Source organism: Tribolium castaneum, chromosome 1 (assembly GCF_031307605.1).
Source record: "Tribolium castaneum strain GA2 chromosome 1, icTriCast1.1, whole genome shotgun sequence".
NCBI classification, from domain to species: domain Eukaryota; kingdom Metazoa; phylum Arthropoda; class Insecta; order Coleoptera; family Tenebrionidae; genus Tribolium; species Tribolium castaneum.
This window is the reverse complement of record NC_087394.1, coordinates 356,349-375,805: the sequence shown is the minus strand read 5'-3', so window position 1 is coordinate 375,805 and position 19,457 is coordinate 356,349. Positions and strand designations below refer to the sequence as shown.

Here is a 19,457-nt window from a genome sequence, read left to right as displayed (position 1 = left end):
TTAAACTTTTTTGCTTTCTCATTTTTTAGTCACTTAGTTTCTCAGTTTTTAATTTTCGCTCTAGTTTCTTGGTGTTTAGTCTTCCAGTTTTTTAGTGTGTCAGCATTTCAGATTTTTAATGTCTCAGTGTCTCAGTTTATTATTTCAGTCTTAGCTGTGTAGAATATTAGAATGTCACTTCTTCAATTAATTGTGTTTTTTTATTTTTTATTTCTACGGTTCTTTAACTTTTCTTCTAAATTTTTAGTTTTTTCGTTTCCTTTTTTTTAAGTTTCTTTGATTTTCAGTGACTTAGCTTAGAACTTAGCTTAGAATAATAGCCTTCATTGTTATTGTTTTGCTACTTTCTTATTATTTATTTAGATTTTCATATTTTAGATCTTCAATTTTTTACTTTATTTTTAGCTTTTATTTCTGTGCGTTCTCACAGTTTTTTTAGTATTTCAGTTTTTTAGTTTCAAAGTTAAATAGTTACATAGAATGTTAGTTTTTTAAGTTATTTCTACTTTCAAGTTTCCAGTAATTTAGCTTTAGATTCCCAAGATTTTCGTTTCTTTTACCTTTTTCACGCTTTCATAGCCAGTTTCTTAGTAGAAGTGTTATAGTTATTTAGAATGTTATTTTTTCAAATTGTTAATAATTTCTATGGCTTTTTAATTTTTTATCCTTGCATCCCTTAGTTTCTGAATTTCTCAGTATTTTAGTTTTTCAGTTAAGATTTTAGTTATTTAAGCTTTCTTAGTTTTTTAGCTACTTAGAATTATTATTTTTTCGGTTTTTATTTTTCTGTTTTTCAGTTAAAGTTAAAGATAATAAAACATAAAAAAAGCAAAAATAAATTTAAGACGGTCAGACGGTCTAACTAGTTAAACCTAACCTAGGTGACTGAAAAACTGACTTTTTAATTAGCTAAGTAAAACATTGAGAAAACAAAAAACTAAAACCCTAAGAAATTAAGAGACTAAAATGCTGAAACATAAACTAAAAGATTAAAAGACTTGGAAAGAAATAATAAGTAAAAAAATAAAGAATTGAAAAACTTAAAAACTAAAAACTTGGATGCGGCAAATAGTAAGATGACTGAAAGGCTAACAAACAAAAAACCCACAGAAATAAAAAGTAAAAAAACTAATAAATGGAAAAAATCTAAATAACTGAAACACTGGAGAGACTAAAATGATAAGAAACTAAACCTAAAATAATGAAAAATTAATAGTCTGAAACTGCCTGAAATGTAAAAATGAATTAAAAAACCTAGAATTGAAAAAAAATAACTGACTGAAAAATTTAAAAGTCTCTGAATTTCATAGTATTTTAGTCAAACCTTAAACTTAGTTTGTTAACTACTTAGAATTCCTATTTTTTCGGTTTTTATTTTTCTGTTTTTCAGTTTTATAATTTTTTTCTTTCTTTCAGTCTTTAAGTTTCTCGATGTTTCAGTTTCAGAAAATATTCTAACCAAAGTTTGAAATTTGATAAACAAATACTGAAAATCTAAGTTAAAGATAAGAAAGCATAAAAGAGTTGTTAAGCGAAAATAAATTTAAAAATCTGACTGTCTAACTAGTTAAAGCTCAAAAATTGAACTTCTAATTAGCTAACTAAAACACTAAGAAACTAAAAAACTAAAACCCTAAGAAATTAAAAGGCTAAAGTTGAAGTATAAACAATAAGTAAAACTAAAAAATGGAAAGAGATAAGTAGCTAAAAAAATAAGGAATAGAAAAATTTAAAAACTAAAAACTTGTAAACGGAAAATAGTGACATGACTGAAAGGCTACCAAATAAAAAACCCATAGAAATAAAAAGTGAACAAAAGTAATAGATGGAAAAAATATCCTAAATAACTACGACACTGGAGGGACTAAAATGAGAAACTAAATCTAAAATACTCAAAATAGAATAGCCTAAAACTGCCTGAGAAGTGGAAATGAATTAAAAAACTAGAATCGGAAGAAAACAACTGGCTGAAAAATTAAAAAAAACTTTCTTAGTTTGTTAGCTACTTATAATGACTATTTTTTCGGTTTTTATTTTTCTATTTATCAGTTTTATAACTTTTTTCTTTCTTTCAGTCTTTAAGTTTCTCAATGTTTCAGTTTCAGAAAATATTTAAACCAAAGTTTGAAATTTGATAAACAAATACTGAAAATCTAAGTTAAAGATAATAAAGCATAAAAGAGTTGTTAAGCGAAAATAAATTTAAAAATCAGACTGTCTAACTAGTTAAAGCTCAAAAATTGAACTTCTAATTAGCTAACTAAAACACTTAGAAACTAAAAAACTGAAACCCTAAGAAATTAAAAGGCTAAAGTTGAAGTATAAACAATAAGTAAAACTAAAAAATGGAAAGAGATAAGTAGCTAAAAAAATAAGGAATAGAAAAATTTAAAAACTAAAAACTTGTAAACGGAAAATAGTGACATGACTGAAAGGCTACCAAATAAAAAACCCATAGAAATAAAAAGTGAACAAAAGTAATAGATGGAAAAAATATCCTAAATAACTACGACACTGGAGGGACTAAAATGAGAAACTAAATCTAAAATACTTAAAATAGAATAGCCTAAAACTGCCTGAGAAGTGGAAATGAATTAAAAAACTAAAATCGGAAGAAAACAACTGGTTGAAAAATAAAAAAAAAATTTCTTAGTTTGTTAGCTACTTATGACTATTTTTTCGGTTTTTATTTTTCTATTTTTCAGTTTTATATGACTCAGTTTTTTCGTTTCTCAATGTTTCAGCTTTCTAGTTCACAGTTTCTTCGAGTTCCAATTTTTCAAAATTTTAGTTTTGATTTAATATTCAATGTGAACTCTTCAATTTACTAGTTTACCAATTTTTTTGTAGTTTTTGTTTTTTATTATTTCCCGCCCAGTTTTTAGTCATTATTTCAGCTTTTTCGATTATTCGTGTTTTTCTTTTTAAAGCAGAGCCCAGTTTTTATTTCTTGTCGGCTGTAAACCTCCCCCTTTCGAACATTTATCGTCCATTTGGTTACCCTTTGTATCATTGCTGCGTTGCATTCGCAGAAACTCCGTTAGTGTGTATATGAACACGTAATACTGTCACTTTTACGATTGGTTTTAGTATCAATTTTCCCACGGGACTATTAAGCTTTATGACAGAATAGGTCAGGTGCTTTGGCGGCTGATGTTCCGTTTTTATACCGCCACCCATAAACATCACTCGTAAATGCAATGTTTTCGTGTGTGTGCACACATTCACTATATTGACATCTCCATTCCGTCTTCAATCAATAAACAATCGATACAAAACGCTCAAATGCAATAAACGTGTAAGTTTGTTAATAAAATTAAAATTTCGTGATGGGATGTCACCGTTTACACGGTTAGTGTTTTAGTTTGAATTAAAAAAAATAGAGTGTTTGTTTAAACCGATCACGTTCGCAGCACTATTACCAACCTTGAAAAATCGGAGATATTTTCCTACGAATATTTATTAGCGTAATATTTCTCACGCAAATAATACGGAAACCTCATACAATATCCATTACAATTTATTTCCTTAAATCTCTATCCCGCTCCTTGGGAGATAAGTGTGTCTTGTGTGACTGGACTTTTAGATTTAATTCCTTGTAATGGATTTTGGTAATTCCTTTGGACGCTACACGACATCATTAACTGCTTTTAATCGAAGAAAAAGAATGAATAAGAGAGTTTTTTTTTCGTCTTGAATCTGATCGCAGCCCTCTCGACAGTCTAGCATTACATCAAATAAATTCCAATTTCCGAGCTGATTCAGCAATGCTGAAAAAGCCCGTATTGAATAACACAAAAAGTCACGATCGTTTAACATCGACATTTTATTTATAAATCAGCGAAAGCTCTCCGAATCGCTGAGACAAAACAAATAATCGCTTCTTGGAGTAAAATATCATCGTCTTGCAACACTACACCCCTTTACTGGCTCGCTTTTTCCAATAAAACCTTTGATCAACCTGAAACCAGGCGCTCTAAAGCGAATTCTTTAGTTAAAGGACATGCAAGTCTGTTTTTGCTTCTATTCGTAATATTCTTTGGCAAAGATGGTGCAAGGGAAAAATTTTAAAAGTAGCAAATTAAAGAACTAACAGCTAAGACACTTTTTAAGAACTGAAAAAGTAAAAAAGTTAAAAAATTCAGAAACATAGAAAAGCTAAAAATTCATAGGAATACAAAATGAAAGACAGACAAAAACAAGCTACAGTCCTGAGAAACTAAAAGCCTGAAACTTAGACATTAAAAAATGAAAATACTTAGAAAGGAATAAAGGACAGAAAAATTAAAAAGACATGAACATAAAAAGTGAAAATAGATTGAAAAATTGCGACAAAATAGCCAAAGAACTAAAGCTAATATACTGAAAAAATGATTGAAAAAAGGTTGAATGCAGAAGATTAAAAAACTGAAAAACTGAAAAAATTATGGGCTGAAATATTCATAACGCGTAAAAATAAACAATAAAAAAGTAATAAATAATTGAAGAAGTAAGACTCGAAATAGAACAAATTTAAACCTAAGTTTATAATTTCATAAACAAAGACTAAGAATCTTAAGTGAAAAATTAGAACTTGGAAAGAAAACTAATAAACGGAAAAACTTAAAAACTAAAACTTGGGAACCAAAAATATTGAGATGAGTGATAAAAAGATGTAGAAAAAACTAATAATTTGAAAAAATATCATTCTAAAAAAAGAACTAAGACACTGTGGGACTAAAATCTAGAAAAAAAATACCGAAAAATGAAAATATTACGAATCTGAGATGATAAGACAGTGAAAGTTTTAAAAGAAGAAAGAAGAAGTGATGAAACGAATAAATTAAAGTCTGAGAGATTGGAATACAGAAACACTAAAATACTGTGAAACGAAGAAACAAAAAAACTGAAAGCTAAGAAACTTAAGCTAAAATCCTGGACTATGAAAAGTCTGAAAAGTAGAAATTTGTTAATACTAAGAAACTGAGAGAACATGAGTAAAAAGTAGAAAAATTAAAAAGTTATTACAATAGAGAAAAAAATTGAAAAACTTAAACAAAACAGGTAAGAAATTTCAGCAATATACTCACAAATATTTAACAATTTATACATTTAAAATTGTTGAAAATGAAAAAACTGGGAAACTCAGAAACTGGAAAATACTAAGAAACTGAGAAAATGAGCGGCTGGAATGCATAAAAATAAAATAATAAAAACTAATAAATAACAAAAAGGACGCTCTCTCAAACCAAAGTTTGAAGTTTTTTGAAAATCTAAGTGAAAGTTAGATGAAAAATGTTGCAAAGGCCAAATAAATTAACTAGTTAAGCAACTGAGAAATTGAAAAACTTAGAAGACTGAAAAACTGGAATATTAAAAAGCCGTAGAAATAAAATATCAAAAACAAAAACTGACATTTTAATTAAAAACACAGAAAAACTGAAACTAAGAGACTAAAAAGCTGAAATATATTTAGATTAATGAAAAAACTGCAAGATTTAATAAGAAACAATACATAAAAGTAAAAAATTGAAAGTTAGCCAAGGAACTAAGAAACTGAAAAACTTAAAAAGTAAAAATTTAGAAACCGAAAATAGTAAAATGTCTGAAAGAAGAATTAGAAAGTGAAGAAACAAATATCTAATAAGACACTGAGGAACTAAAATGCTATGAAACTCAATCCAAAATACTAAAACTGCCTGCACAATAGAAATGAATTAAAAAACCTGATATTTCAAGTAAGTAGCTAAGAAAGTCGAAGATTAAAAAAAAAATTTTGAAACTAAAACACAACAATTCTGAAAAAATTGAAAAAGAAACTACGAAACCGAAAAACTGAAAACTAAGAAACTAAAGCTAAAATCTTGAAAAATTAAAAATGCGAAGCTGAAAAGTCTGAAAAGTATAAATGTATTAAATAATTTATTACTTATACACTGGAAAATAAGAATACTAAAAAACTAAGAGAATACTAGCAGTGAATTAAAAAAATAAAAATCCATTGAAATAAAATAAAAAAAACTCAGGAAATAATCAAAAGGCATAGAAAACAAAAATAAAAATTTTCCAAATAACTAAAACACGGAAATAATAAAAAATTAAAAGTCTCGAATTGCCTAAAAAATAGATATTTCAAGTAGGTAGTTTGAAAGTGGAAAATTAAAATAATACGAAAATGAAAGAATAAAAGACTGAAAGATTTGGAGGAAGAAAAAAGACTAAAAAAACAATCTAAAGACGAGCAAATTAAAACAGTGAGAAACTAAAGCTAAAACACTGGAAAATTTAAATTCTGAGACTTGAATATTGAGTAACTAAGGTCGAGTTGTATATAAAAAAATTAAGAAAATATTCAAAAGGCATAGAAAACAAAAATAAAAAACTAATAATTTAAAAAATATACCAAATAACTAAAACACAGAAATAATAAAAAATTAAAAGTTTCGAATTGCCTAAAAAATAGATATTTCAAGTAGGTAGTTTGAAAGTGGAAAATTAAAATACTACGAATATGAAAAAATGAAAGACTGAAAGATTTGGAGGAAAAAAACAAACTAAAATTAGAACAGTAAAAAAATAAAGCTAAAACACTGAAAAATTTAAATTTTGAGACTAGAAAATTGAGAAACTAAGGTCGAGTTGTATAAAAAGTTAATCAACTTTAATCCTGAGTTAAACCCCTAAAAACAATTCTTGTGAGAATTGCAGTAATGGGTTTAAACCAAGTTTAAAAAGAATTATTTTTTAAACAAATTGACCTAAATAATTAAAAGATCTCAAAAGAACTCAAAAAACTACATATTGTGTCTCCTGAAAAGTACTTTTAAACTTTGTGTTTTTTATTTTTTTCTTTATACTTTATTGTTTTTTTTTCTGTTTGCTTTAAAGCGCATTTCTTAGGTTGTGGGACAAGAAGTGTGTTTGCTTGTAATTTTGAATATTCTTTGGTCGAAGCGGGTCCAAGTATAATTCCATTAAAAATGTATTGGTGTGTATACCTCTGAGGACGATTTCTATGTATGCAATAACTCTAATGCAGCAAAGCCGATCCGTATCGGGTTTTCGGTGGCGGCGGGAGCGGCGCAGTCATGGCCTCAGGCCAGACGACGATATTAGTCTTCGGTGGGAGTTGAAAGGAAAAAATTGCTTGTAAACGAACCGTCATGTAGAGCAATCAATCGACAAGACTTGGACACGTTCCGAACAAAGAGAGGGAGGTGCTGACTTGAGAAGGCAGTCAATCTCCCTTCTCTCCCTGATTTGCAATGAATCCGCCCCATTTGCGGAACGAGCTGAGATCAAGTGGCGGTCAGAAAGTGACATTACCAGAGGGTTGTTCGTTCGCTAACTCGACTCAAACAAGGGGAGCACATTTTAAATTGTTTGGACTTTTCGAGTGGCTCCTCCAGTGCCATAATCCACTGTTGGACACGTAATGTTTTAATTCGATACTGAAGAACAGCATCAATTGACTGAAAAGGAGAAAAGTCCAGACAAGGGTGAGGGAAATGATGAAACGATGAGCAAAGTTGCTGATCGAGATTGAAGACGTGTTGTCGACTTAATAGTTTTAACCAATACTTTTGAGTATTTAAACTAAATATTGGTGGAGAAAATTAAACGTCACATAGACATTTGTTACCATAACTTGATGAGTGACAAAAACATTATGTTTTTTGGTCATTTTATTAAGCAAAGTTCGAACAGGTAAATGTCTTTCATTTATTTAGTTTCTTAGAGTTTGATCACTTCAATATTTCAGTTTTCAGTAACTCAGGTATACAGTACCTAAAGTCGTAGTTTGTCTATAAGTTTTTTTATTTATAATGTAAGATTTTTTCAGTGAAAAAATTAGTGTTTCAGTTCTTTGAGTGTCTTAGCTGCATTTCAGCTTTTTCATTCTAAAGTTTCATAATTTTCAAAGTTTTTAAAATTGCTCAATGTCTTATTTTTTATTCTTTAATTATCTAGATAGTTTTTTAATTTCTCAGCTTTTCAGTTTTCCAGTTATTTATTTAGTTTTTCAGAGTTTCAGCTTCCAGTTTCTTGTTTCCTCAGTCTCCCAGCTTAATTCTTAAGTCAATAAATTTCTGACTATTATTAGTCGTGGTTTATCTACTTTCAAGTTTTATGGTTTCTTACAAATTTTCAATATCTTATTTTTCAGTGGTTTCAGCTTTTCAGTTTAATTTATTTAATAGTTCTTTTAACTTTTAATTATTTACATATGTTTTTATTTCTCAGATTTTCAATTTCTTTCTTTTTTAGTGTTTCAGTTTTTTATTTATTTAGTTTCTCACAGTTTAATTTTTTTAGTTTTTTAATTTTTGTATTTACGTTTAAAAAACTATTTTTATTTCTTCGTTCTTCCACTGTTCCGTTATAAATATTTTTTTAAATTTCTCGAAGGTTTTTAGTCTAAAACAGACTTTTTCAGTGTCTCAATCTTTTAGTTTCTTACATTTCTGTTTTTTCGGTCTCTCAGTTTCCTACTTTCTCAATATTTCAGCTCAGATCTTAAGTTAATAATCCAGCTTCTTTTCTTTGCGTTTCAGGCTTTTAGTCTTTTAGTTTTTCAATGGTTGAGTCTTTTAGTTTCTATCTTACTTAATCTAGTGCCTTAATCAATTACTGACTTTTTCCAATTGTTGTTTTGTTTACTTTCCCGTTCTGTACCTAGTTTCTTTTAATTTCTGAATGTTCCATTTTTTCAGTATTTCAGGTTTTCTGTTAATCAACATTTCAGTTTTATCAGTTTTAAAATTCTCGGTTTTCAAAGTCTTTAAAATTTCTTAGTCTCGTTGCAGTTCTTTCACTTAATAGTTTATTAAATATTTTTTAATCTTTGAATTTCTAAACCTTTCACTCTCTTAGTTTTTTATATTTCACTTGTTTAGTCATTTCATTTCTCAGTGTTTTACTTTCTCATTATTTCAAGTTTTCAGTTCCGAATTTGGCAAATGTTCAGTGTCTGATTTTTTTAATTTATTGGTTCTTTCACTTTTCTGTTATATATATTTTTTAATTTCTTACAGCTTTTCAGCCGAGAGCTTGAAAAAGCTCCTCAGTGTTTCAGTTTTTTAGTTTCTAACTTTTCTGTATTTCAGTCTTTTAATCAATATCTTAGTTTTATTAATTCTAGAGTTTCTCGGTTTTCAAAAATTTATAAATTTTTTCATTGTTTCAACTATTTATATATATATATATATATATATATATATATATATATATATATATATATATATATATATATATATATACACTGAAAATGTTTTTTAGTTACTCAGACTTTTATTTTCTTAATTTTTCAGTTTTTCGGTCTCTTAGTTATTTCTTTTTTTAGTAACTTAGCTCAGTTTTCACATTAATCAATTATCAAACCTATTATGGCAATTTCTGTTTCGTTCATTTTTCGACTTTTCACTTCTTTTTAAGTTTGGAAGCTTTTTAGTCTCTCATGGATTTTAGCATTTAGAATTTAAGTTTTTATTTGTTAGTTCTTTAATTAAATGTTTGTGTTTAATTTTTCAGTCTTTCAGTCTTTTAGCGTGTAGCTAGGTATTTAAGTTAATTTATCAATTTACTAATTTTTTCACTTCTTTCCCGTTCAATAATTTCTTAGTTTCCTCAGCTTTTTAGTTTATAAATATTTTTCAATTTCCCACTTTTTACAGTTTTTTACTACTATAGCCAATTAATTTCTTAATGTTTAATTTTTTCAGTGTGTAACGTCCGATTGTAGGCCACAATAATGTCCGGAAATATCGCCAGTTTTTGTCCGATTAGCATAACCTCGCATTTCCTCTTCGCCAAAATAATCCGGTCGGTAAAATCCGGATTAAAAGCTTAAGAAAAGAAAAAAGCAATTTCTTGTTCATAATAAATCCGCCGATTATTCGCCGACACCTCTTCGTATTTCGCCCGAAGCCTTAGAATAATGTAAACGATTAAAAGTTGGTAATGAGCGGTAATGCATTTGGAATGATGGCGGCGTAGAGAAATTTTTCGCCGGTAACAAGCTCATATATCTTGAAGGAAGCTCCTTAAATTATTCATTCCATTATAAAACTCTTAAACGCGGATTTAATATAAGTCCCACCGTAAACGTGTCTTGTATCCGCCGGCTCAGTAATTGGCCGATGCGCCAGCCGGTGGCACTTCCTCACTTTAAATCAACTGACGAACGAATCTACATGGAAAATCAAACGATTACAATACCAAATTCTCGATTCGTACAACTGGCATTAATAAAATGCAACGCGAATTCAATTTTTGTAAAAGTTTTTGGACAAAAAATATGGATAAAAATATCAAAATATTTTTATAAGCCGAAAATTTGACGTCCTAGAGCATTTTAACCATAAAAATTATAATACTAAATAAGTCATATTGATTAGAAAAAATTGTGAAAAAATTATAAAAAAATTCACAAACATAGAGACAAATGAAAAGTATTTAACAGCAAACGCTTAATTTTGTACAATTTTTTGAAATATAGTGGAAAATCTCACTCTGTATATTGGTTCGTTAAAAGCATTTCAGCTTTTCAGTTTTTATGTTTCTCCATTTGTTCTTTATCTACTTAGGATATAGCGTTTTTATTATTTTATATTTCTATTTTATTTCTTTGTTGTTTTTTGATTTGTTTGTTTTTACTAATTTTACTATTAGGTACTAATTGTCAAATATTATGAACCGAAGGACGAATGTGTGCTAAAATTTAACAGATTAATTAATCTAGATTAATAATAATAACTGAATTTGGAAAAGTTGTTAACTTTAAAATGAAAATATTAAAATTTTATTTTATTTGGACACAATTTATACAAAAACGCAAAATAAAATACAAAAATTACGTCTTATACATTACATCTTATCAATTTTGAATCATCTACATTTGATTAATTTTGCAGTAAATGACAGTTGAAACTAGAATTAAAGAAGAAATTGGCTTTGATTTCGTATTAATTTCAAATGTTTTTACCAGAAAAAGTGTTGTTAATTAACAAGCGATTACTAAAGGCAACTATTAGAGGCACTCACTCGCTATAGCTCGTTCGTGCTTTAAATAGTAGATCTATTATTAATCTGCTTGAGGAACAAATTAGTTTCTTATAACTGTTTCCACTTTCGATGCATATTTACATTTTTATTTATTTACTTCTATACTATATTACTTTTATTATTTATTTTCTTTTCTGGCACTCATTCCTGACACCAGTGAACCGGTTTAAGGGCCAGTTTTTCTCACAGAACAGGATTTCGGCTTAGATGCAAATAAAATAGTCGATTTTGCTTAGTTTTTGAAATAATTTATTTTTCTTTGATAAAAATAATTTCTTTTTAATATATTACACAAAAACTAAAAATCCTAGAAAAGTAGAACTTTCACACAACTTGTTAAAATCTACACTGTCGGTTTGAAAAAATTAATAATACAAATATTAACAAAGGAACTTTAACACTAAGAAGCTAAAAACACAAAAAATTGAAAAATATTGAGACTAAAATTCTGAAGAACTAACGACTGAAAAACTGAAAAAAATAGACACCAATAAATTAACACATTAGATTCTAAATAAAAAACCAATACATTAGGAGACTGGAAAGTAAAAAAAACTCAAAAACTGGAATACAAAAAAAACAATTAGGTTAAAACTTTTTAGTTCTAAGTGACTGAGAGAGTGATAATTAGAAAACTTTGAAACTGCAAAGTAAAAACATTAATCACGTAAAATAGTAAATCTACAAAAAATCCTGGAAGCCTGAGAAACATAAATTCGTTAGATGTAAAATCTATTATTAATCTGCTTGAGAAACAAATTAGTTTCTTATAACTGTTCCACTTTAGATGAATATTTACATTTTTATTTATTTACTTTTATATTATATTACTTTTTTATTCATTTTATTTTCGGTTTTTTCATCGAAATTTAAGTCGAAAATTTCAGTAAAAAGCCGTGACGTTGATTCAGTGAAGCTTCCGGCCCGCAGAATGTCGCTATCATCTCAAAATTGTTGAAGTGGTAAGATTACAATAAAAAATGTGAAGCGGTCATTTTTCCGCAGGCCCTAACAATACGCGATAAATACTTGGCTTTATGTCGGGAATTCCGTGTGAATTCGAGCCGAACTAACAATGACCGGAGCGAAGAGGGACAAAGTGGCCCGGAAATGAAAAGTCCCCGGATGTCGATATCATCGGCCGGAGGCTGTGGCGACATTCAAAACGAAGACAATATAACAATACGAATTTTTTTTTGCACAAAACTCTCCAAATTAGTAAAATTGAAACATCAAACACAAATATCAATATCTCCGAAATTTTGGCAAATTGCCGAACTTAATCCAATATCTGATCCCTCAAGAGTCATTTAACCCCCTCTTGACACCACTTCGCAACGCCCATCAACCTTCACCTATGACTTAATGAAATTAAGTTCTCCTGCAGTACAATCAATAATATTATTACGGAGACGGGGACTGCACTCGCTTTGACCCTTCCATACACAGTTACACACACATTCATAACATATATAGTTTTTTTCCTTTCTTAATTACACTGGTTTACGAAATTTTACAAAAATATAACAGTGGTTTTCATATACTTTTAGTGTTTATTGTTGTAAAATTTGTTCGTTTTTTCGTAAGAATTCATCTCATGATAATAGTAAAAAAATCAGTCACTTTTGCATTATTATTATTTTTCTATTCAATTAACATTTTTATTTTTACATTTTTTTGGATAGTTTGTCACTACTTTTTCTGTTATGCTATTTACTAAAATTTTAAAGTGAGAAAGTAAGTCATTTTTCAAAGTGACTTGACTAAAATTATGCTTTACATTTGCAAAGGCTATTGTAAATAAAATAAAACAACATTCTAAAGACTAAAAAGCTAAAAAAAATTAAAACTGATATACAAAAAATTAAGAAAACAGCTAGATTAAAATTTTGTAGATCTTTTATATACAGGCTGCTCAAAAACTGGCGCACCAACTCAGTGGTACGTTATTGAGAAGCAAGTGCAGATTACGGGAAAAATGTTTCAAAAATTCCTAAAGTCATATTTTGAAAAATCTGGAGCTACAAACTTATTGTGTTAACTTCTTTAGTTTTCATTATTTTTTTATGTATTTATGTTTCATACCAAGTAATTGTTCCGTAACAAAACGATGAATAATTATTTTTAAATTTACTATCAGATTTTAGCAGTTTTTTTAATTTAAAAAAATTAAAATTCATCCAAAAAATCGCAATGTGTAGATGTGCCAACACTGGCAATTATTTCCTAGGAAACCGTTTCAAAAGTAATTTATTTTTATTGTTGCTCAAATTCTATTGCGATCATGACTGTTAGACAACGTTGCCACATATCATTTATCTAAAATCCGTTATTTATCAATAACTTTAATACAATGAATTTTTTTACTATTTTTACCTTTATATGTAACCAGTTCTCTACCACACACCATTGAGTTGGTGCGCCAGTTTTTGAGCACGCTGTATTATATATTATATATTATATATTATATATTATATATTATATATTATATATTATATATTATATATTATATATTATATATTATATATTATATATTATAAATAATAAACGAAAGAGTGAAAAAGTGATAGTTTGTAACCAAAAAGATATAAAGATTTTTGACCTAATATAGTATATTTTTGGATTTTGTGAAAGAATTTTACAAAACAATTGAGTTTTTGTTGAAAAACTTGCGAAATGTTTGAGTTTGAACACGAAATAATAGCGACAACAAAAACAAGTTGATCCACAATTTATCCACAATCTTTGAACCCAAGTGTAGCAGAAAATTTGAAATTTTCTTAGAAAGCAGCAAAATCTGCTGGTTTGGCCGACATTTACAAAATAATCAAGCAACAGTTTTTTGTTCAGGTTTGAACGCTTTGTGATTGGTCTGTTTTATAACAGTTGAGAGTGCAATACCTCTCCGATATCCAATGACAAACGTTTTAATCGTCTTGCAATTTTTTGTGCACCAATTAAACAAGTAAGAGGTGATTTTTATATTTTTATTGGTGAATTACTCATTTCTGGGACAAATGAGACACCAGTGAACCGGTTTAAGAGGCGTTTTTTTTACAGAACGGGATTTTGCCTTAGATGCCAATAAAATAATCGATTCTGCTTAATTTTTGAAATAATTTGATTTTTTTTTAATGAAAACACAATTTTTTTAAGTTTATTACACAAAAACTAAGAATTTTAGAAAAGTAGGACTTTCACACAACTATTTTAAATCTACCATGTCGGTTTGGAAAAATTAATAATACAATTATTAACAAAGGAATTTTACTACTAAGAAACAAAAAACACAAAAACTAAAAAATATTGAGACTAAAATTCTGAAGAACTAAGCGACTGAAATGAGGAAGTGAAAAAAAAATACTAGAAAACTGGAAAAAAGAAACATTAATAAATTGACACATATTAGATTTTGAATAAAAAACCAATACATCCCAAGACTGGAAAAAAACTGGAATACAAAAAAACTAAAAAAACAGTCAGATTAAAACTTTTTAGTTCTATAACTGACCAGAAAGTGCTAATTAAAGAACTTTGAAACTGCAAAGTAAGAACATTGGTAATGTAAAATAATAAAGCTACAAAAAATAAGAAAATAGTGGAAGCCTGAGAAACAAAAAAAAGTTTTATGAAATTGAAAAATAAGAACAAAATTGAAAAATGTTAATGTTAAAGTTTTTACATTTTTAACAAAACAAATGTATTTTGCGTGTTACAAAATTCTTCTGAAATTCGGTCTCTAGTTATACAGGGTGTCTCAGCGACATGTAAATTGTCCAATATTGAACTTTAAAAATTAAAAACTTAACTTTTTTTTTCACGCAAACTGTACATACTAATCCTCTGATTCCCTAAAATGATTTTCAATTATACAGGGTGTTTCCGAAATTAGCTAGAACACAAACTTACGTTTTTTCTCCTATGGAAGCACCTGTATTTTTTGCATTTTTGGATAAAGTTTTTAACAATGGTGTTTTTAATTGGTTAATTTTGCTTTGTTTTTGAAATAATTTGATTTTTTGACCATTTTTAAAAAAAATCGTGACATAAAAACAAAAAGTTTCAGGAATATAGAAAGAAGAAAGTTTAAACTTTAAGGATATATTATTTATATTAGCTTACTGCGATCAAGAAGATAAAAATGAAGAAGTTTGTTGAAAGTTGAATTTTATTTTTCGTCTAAAAGACCGTTAAATTGTCTCTCTAAAAACACTAACAGTTAAGTGTCAAAAGATATTTAACTTTAAACATTAAAAGAGCTGATAGCTGAATAGAGCTGATAAAAAAATATGTTTACTTATTACTTAAAACAGTAATAAAAAGTGAAGCAAAAAAAACATACTTTAATCTAGTGTTAATTATTTATGCAATAAGAAATAAACTCACCAATCGTTTCCAGTTTTGGCAACGTTTTGTCGTTTCCGGCCTGTTTGATGCGGTTTTGGTTCCGCCACCATATTAACATCTGGAATAGAGAAACACACCCCATTAGATAAATTGTGAAATTTTTGCTTCGATTTGTTAATTAATCTGCTTGATCCGTTTGCATAAATAACGATGTGTTTTATTGAATTTAGCTCTTCTGGCAACTCTGTTGCTTCTCGCAGACTCTTTAAAGAGAGAACCAGGAACTAGTTACTGAAACATTGCCATGCAAATTGATATTCGATTTTACACAAATTGAATCGTTCTACTTCGGACTGATTTTATTAAGAAGAACACGAACGAAATTTCTATTTTGCAAACACGGATGCTGGAAAAAGAGGAAAGTGAACGAAACTCATCGACGCTAATGCGATTAGACCAAACACAAATCTAATAGATAAAAGTGTATTTCAAAACACGGAGAGATTACTATTCAATTTCTCGCCGAATCAAATCATCAAATGTAAATTTAAATTACGAGTAGAAATTTAAAAACAAAAGTGTTAATTACAAAGCTTGAATAGCTCACGGTTAGGTTTCCACGAAAAAGAATAATACCTTAAAAAACTGTTTTGACATTCAGTCTGTCTGGTCAGAGTCCATTTAATATTTAAATTTGTTTTTTAAAGTGTTTAATTTACTGGAGCTGAAGTTTTTGTTACAAAATACTGAAACATTTATAAAAAAAAATCTTCCTAATTTATTTTCGTCTGGGTGTGAAATTTTATGGGCCCAATATATTATGTTAAGTAGGTACAGTCGAACAAACTGAAAATGACTCTCACCAAGGGCTGGGTTATTGAGGCGTCATTTTCACTTTGTTCGATTGTACATTAGGTGTACAAACAATTATTGTAATTGTAATAATTAAGGTACAAGGTGTACAAAATTTACGAAATCTTGCAATTTTGTAAATGCGTTTATGACAATTAGACAATTATTTTAAAACGTAGTTATACAGGGTGATTTTTGAAAAAAATCCTTAAATACATAGGTGGCTTTTATTTTTGTAAATACTACATTTTGGCATAAATCTAAAAATATATAACGTTTGTTATCTTTTGAGTCCGTAATTCAGCTATTTAAAATATTCGTTTTTAATAAAAAATAAAATTCTAATTTTTATTTTTCTAGTTTTTTCACTTTGATGTTCTAAGTTTTAATAATGTTTTGGCCTAAACATAATTTCCAGCCTTTCTGTGTTTTAGTTGTTTAGTATAACAATTTTACTTTTACATTTTCAGTGTTTTTTTGTATTTTTTTTTGTTTTGTTTTTCGGTTAATTAGTGTTTCTAATTTTATTTTCCAGTTTATTATTTTTACAGCATCAAAACCTAAAAATTCGTATTTTAGTTTTTAGTGTCTCACTTTCATAGTTTTCAGTTTTCAGTTTACAAATTTTTCAATGTTGCAGTGTCAGATTTTGGAAATATCTTAATTTCTGAGTTTTCCAGTTCCAAAATTTTTAGCTTTTCAATCTATCTTTGTTTTAGCTGCTTAAGGGCGATCTGTTAAACATCTAGGGCCGGCTTATCAGAAGGTTTGTTAAAATTTAATTTGTTTTAAAAAGTTAACAAAGCGAAGGGACCAATCAAATTTGCCCAATTTAGTCACGTGACCAGTTAATCACCTATTTAATTGAGGATTAAATTAATGACTCTTCTATAAACCAATCCTTAAGATTTTAGACTTAAAATGGTAATTTGTTTGATTATAATTAACTTTAAAAGATCAGACCTTTAATTTAAACAAAAATTGCAAACTTGTAAAAATGTTGGATGCGTTTTTAATACTTCCAAAATTTTAAACCTCGGTCTAAATTTTAGAATTTACAAGACTTAAAGCCGATGTATAGAAAGCTCAATTAAAGTTAATTGCGCTGTTAACAGCTAATAGACCAACGGATGGCTAAAACTTACCTTCAAAAAGGCGAAAAAAAATTTTTTTTAACCTGTTCTATCATAGTTTTTTGGATTTTTTATGCTTTTACATGCTTCTAGAGTTGTTAAAAGTCGAAATAAGTTTATATGTTCGGTTTTTTTATGTTTGTCGTTTCAATTTTATTCGCGATTTTGGTCGATTTTCGGTATCCCGAACATTTACCAAGCAATAACTCAGGAACTATTAGAAACAAATAGTTTAATTAAAGTTAACTTTCGAATATTAGAACTTTTAATTTAAAAAAAATTGCAAATTTGTTAAAATGGTGGATGCGCCGGGATAAATTTTGTCAGTATTTTGAAACAAGTAATAAAACTTTTAAATACTTCTAAAATTTTGAACTTTGACCTAAATTTTAGAATTTACAAGACTATAGGTCGTTTTATAGATAGCTCAATTTAAGTTAATTGCGCTGTTAACAGATAATAGACCAATAGATGGTTTAAACTTAAAATAATTTTCTAAACCCGTTCTATCATAGTTTTTTGGACTTTGATATGACTTTACACCCCTCTAGAGTTGTTAAATGTCGAAATAAAGTCCATATGTTCGATTTTGTGATGTTTGATTTTTTCAAATTTAGTCGCGAATTTTGTCGATTTTCGGTACCCGAAACATTTACCGAGCAATATCTCAGGAACTATTATAGACAAATTATTTGATTACAATTAACTTTCAAATATTAGACCTTGTAATTTAAAAACAATTGCAAACTTGTAAAAATGGTGGATGCGCCGGGATAATTCTTGTTAGAATTTTGAAACAAGTAAAAAACTTTTAAATTCTTCTAAAATTTTAAACTTCGGCCTGAATTTTTGAATTTACAAGACTTAAGGTCGCTTTATAGAAAGCTCAATTAAAGTTAATTACCTTGTTAACAGTTAAGAACGCGAACAGACCAATTAGATTGGTTCAATTTGGTCACGTGATCAATTAATCACGCATTTAATTGCGAATTAAAGTAATGACGCTTCTGTAAACTGGCTCTTATTCTTAAGTTTAATCAAATTTTGCTTACAATTTTTTAGTGTTTTAAGATGCACTAGTTTGTTGGCTGTGCCCTACTTAGTCTGAAGAAAAATTCTGTAATCAATGCTTGTAATTGGTTGAGCGAGCAGTCGTTTGTGCTTCGAAGCGCAAAATTACAATCTAACACATGTAACCGAGATATATGGCGGTATAAGTGCAAATATCATATTTCCTGGCGTATCTTTCGCGCGAACAGTTTTATTGGGGGCGTTATGGATGGCGGTTATAATTGCTTCTCTCTCCCTGAAAAACTACAACACACGCCTGAAAAACGCTTCTTTCAGGAAATCAAGTGGAAATCATTCATTGACAACACGAACACCTGCACACATTTAAAACATTTTACGATAATTAAATCGCCAACGAGAGCCACTTTTCACGGTCGTTACTCATTAATTATTATTATTTCCGGATCGAGAATTGGGTTAACTGCGCTTGACGTAACGTGTGCCAAGAAATTTTGCATGAAAAGAATTTTAAAAAATGTTTATTTTTTAAGTTTCACTTTGATTTTTTACCGAAAATCTTTAAATTTTAAAAGCAATGATAGCAGATTTATTATCTATTTCTTTAATAAAACCCGGTCCGGGTACAAGGCATTTCAAGTTCTGTACTCAAAAAATTCGTAATGCAACAAAACAAAAAAAATTTTTTTCAACAAAAAAATTCATAACTCAAAAACTAAAAGTCGTAGAGCAATGCGGTTTGTTCCAGTGAATTCAGCGGCTCATTTTCTGTTTTATACCAACTTTTCACAAGATTTAAAATTTTGAATTTTTTTGCTAAAACTTCCTGAGTAATAATACACTTACCTTTAATAAGGTGAAAAAATTAATTTTTTTTAAAACTCGTTCTATCGTAGGTTTTTGGACTTGTATATGCCCTTACATTCCTCGACAGTTGTTAAAAGTCAAAAAAAAGTCCATATGTTCGAATTTTTGATGTTTGATTTTTTCAATTTTTGTCGCGAATTTTGTCGATTTCTGGTACCCGGATCATTTATCAAGCAATAACTCCGG

At 28.4% G+C, this 19,457-nt stretch overlaps 1 protein-coding gene across 2 annotated transcripts in view; it reads right to left on the bottom strand.

Moving 5' to 3' along the window:
• Positions 1-19,457, bottom strand: part of LOC103314137 (uncharacterized protein) — a 288,743-nt gene that overhangs the window by 71,386 nt on the left and 197,900 nt on the right. For both annotated transcript variants that reach the window (XM_064355937.1, XM_064355936.1), the window contains one exon: positions 15,430-15,508. In XM_064355937.1, coding sequence (XP_064212007.1) covers positions 15,430-15,508 — 79 coding nt within the window. The remainder of the gene's footprint in view (positions 1-15,429; positions 15,509-19,457) is intronic.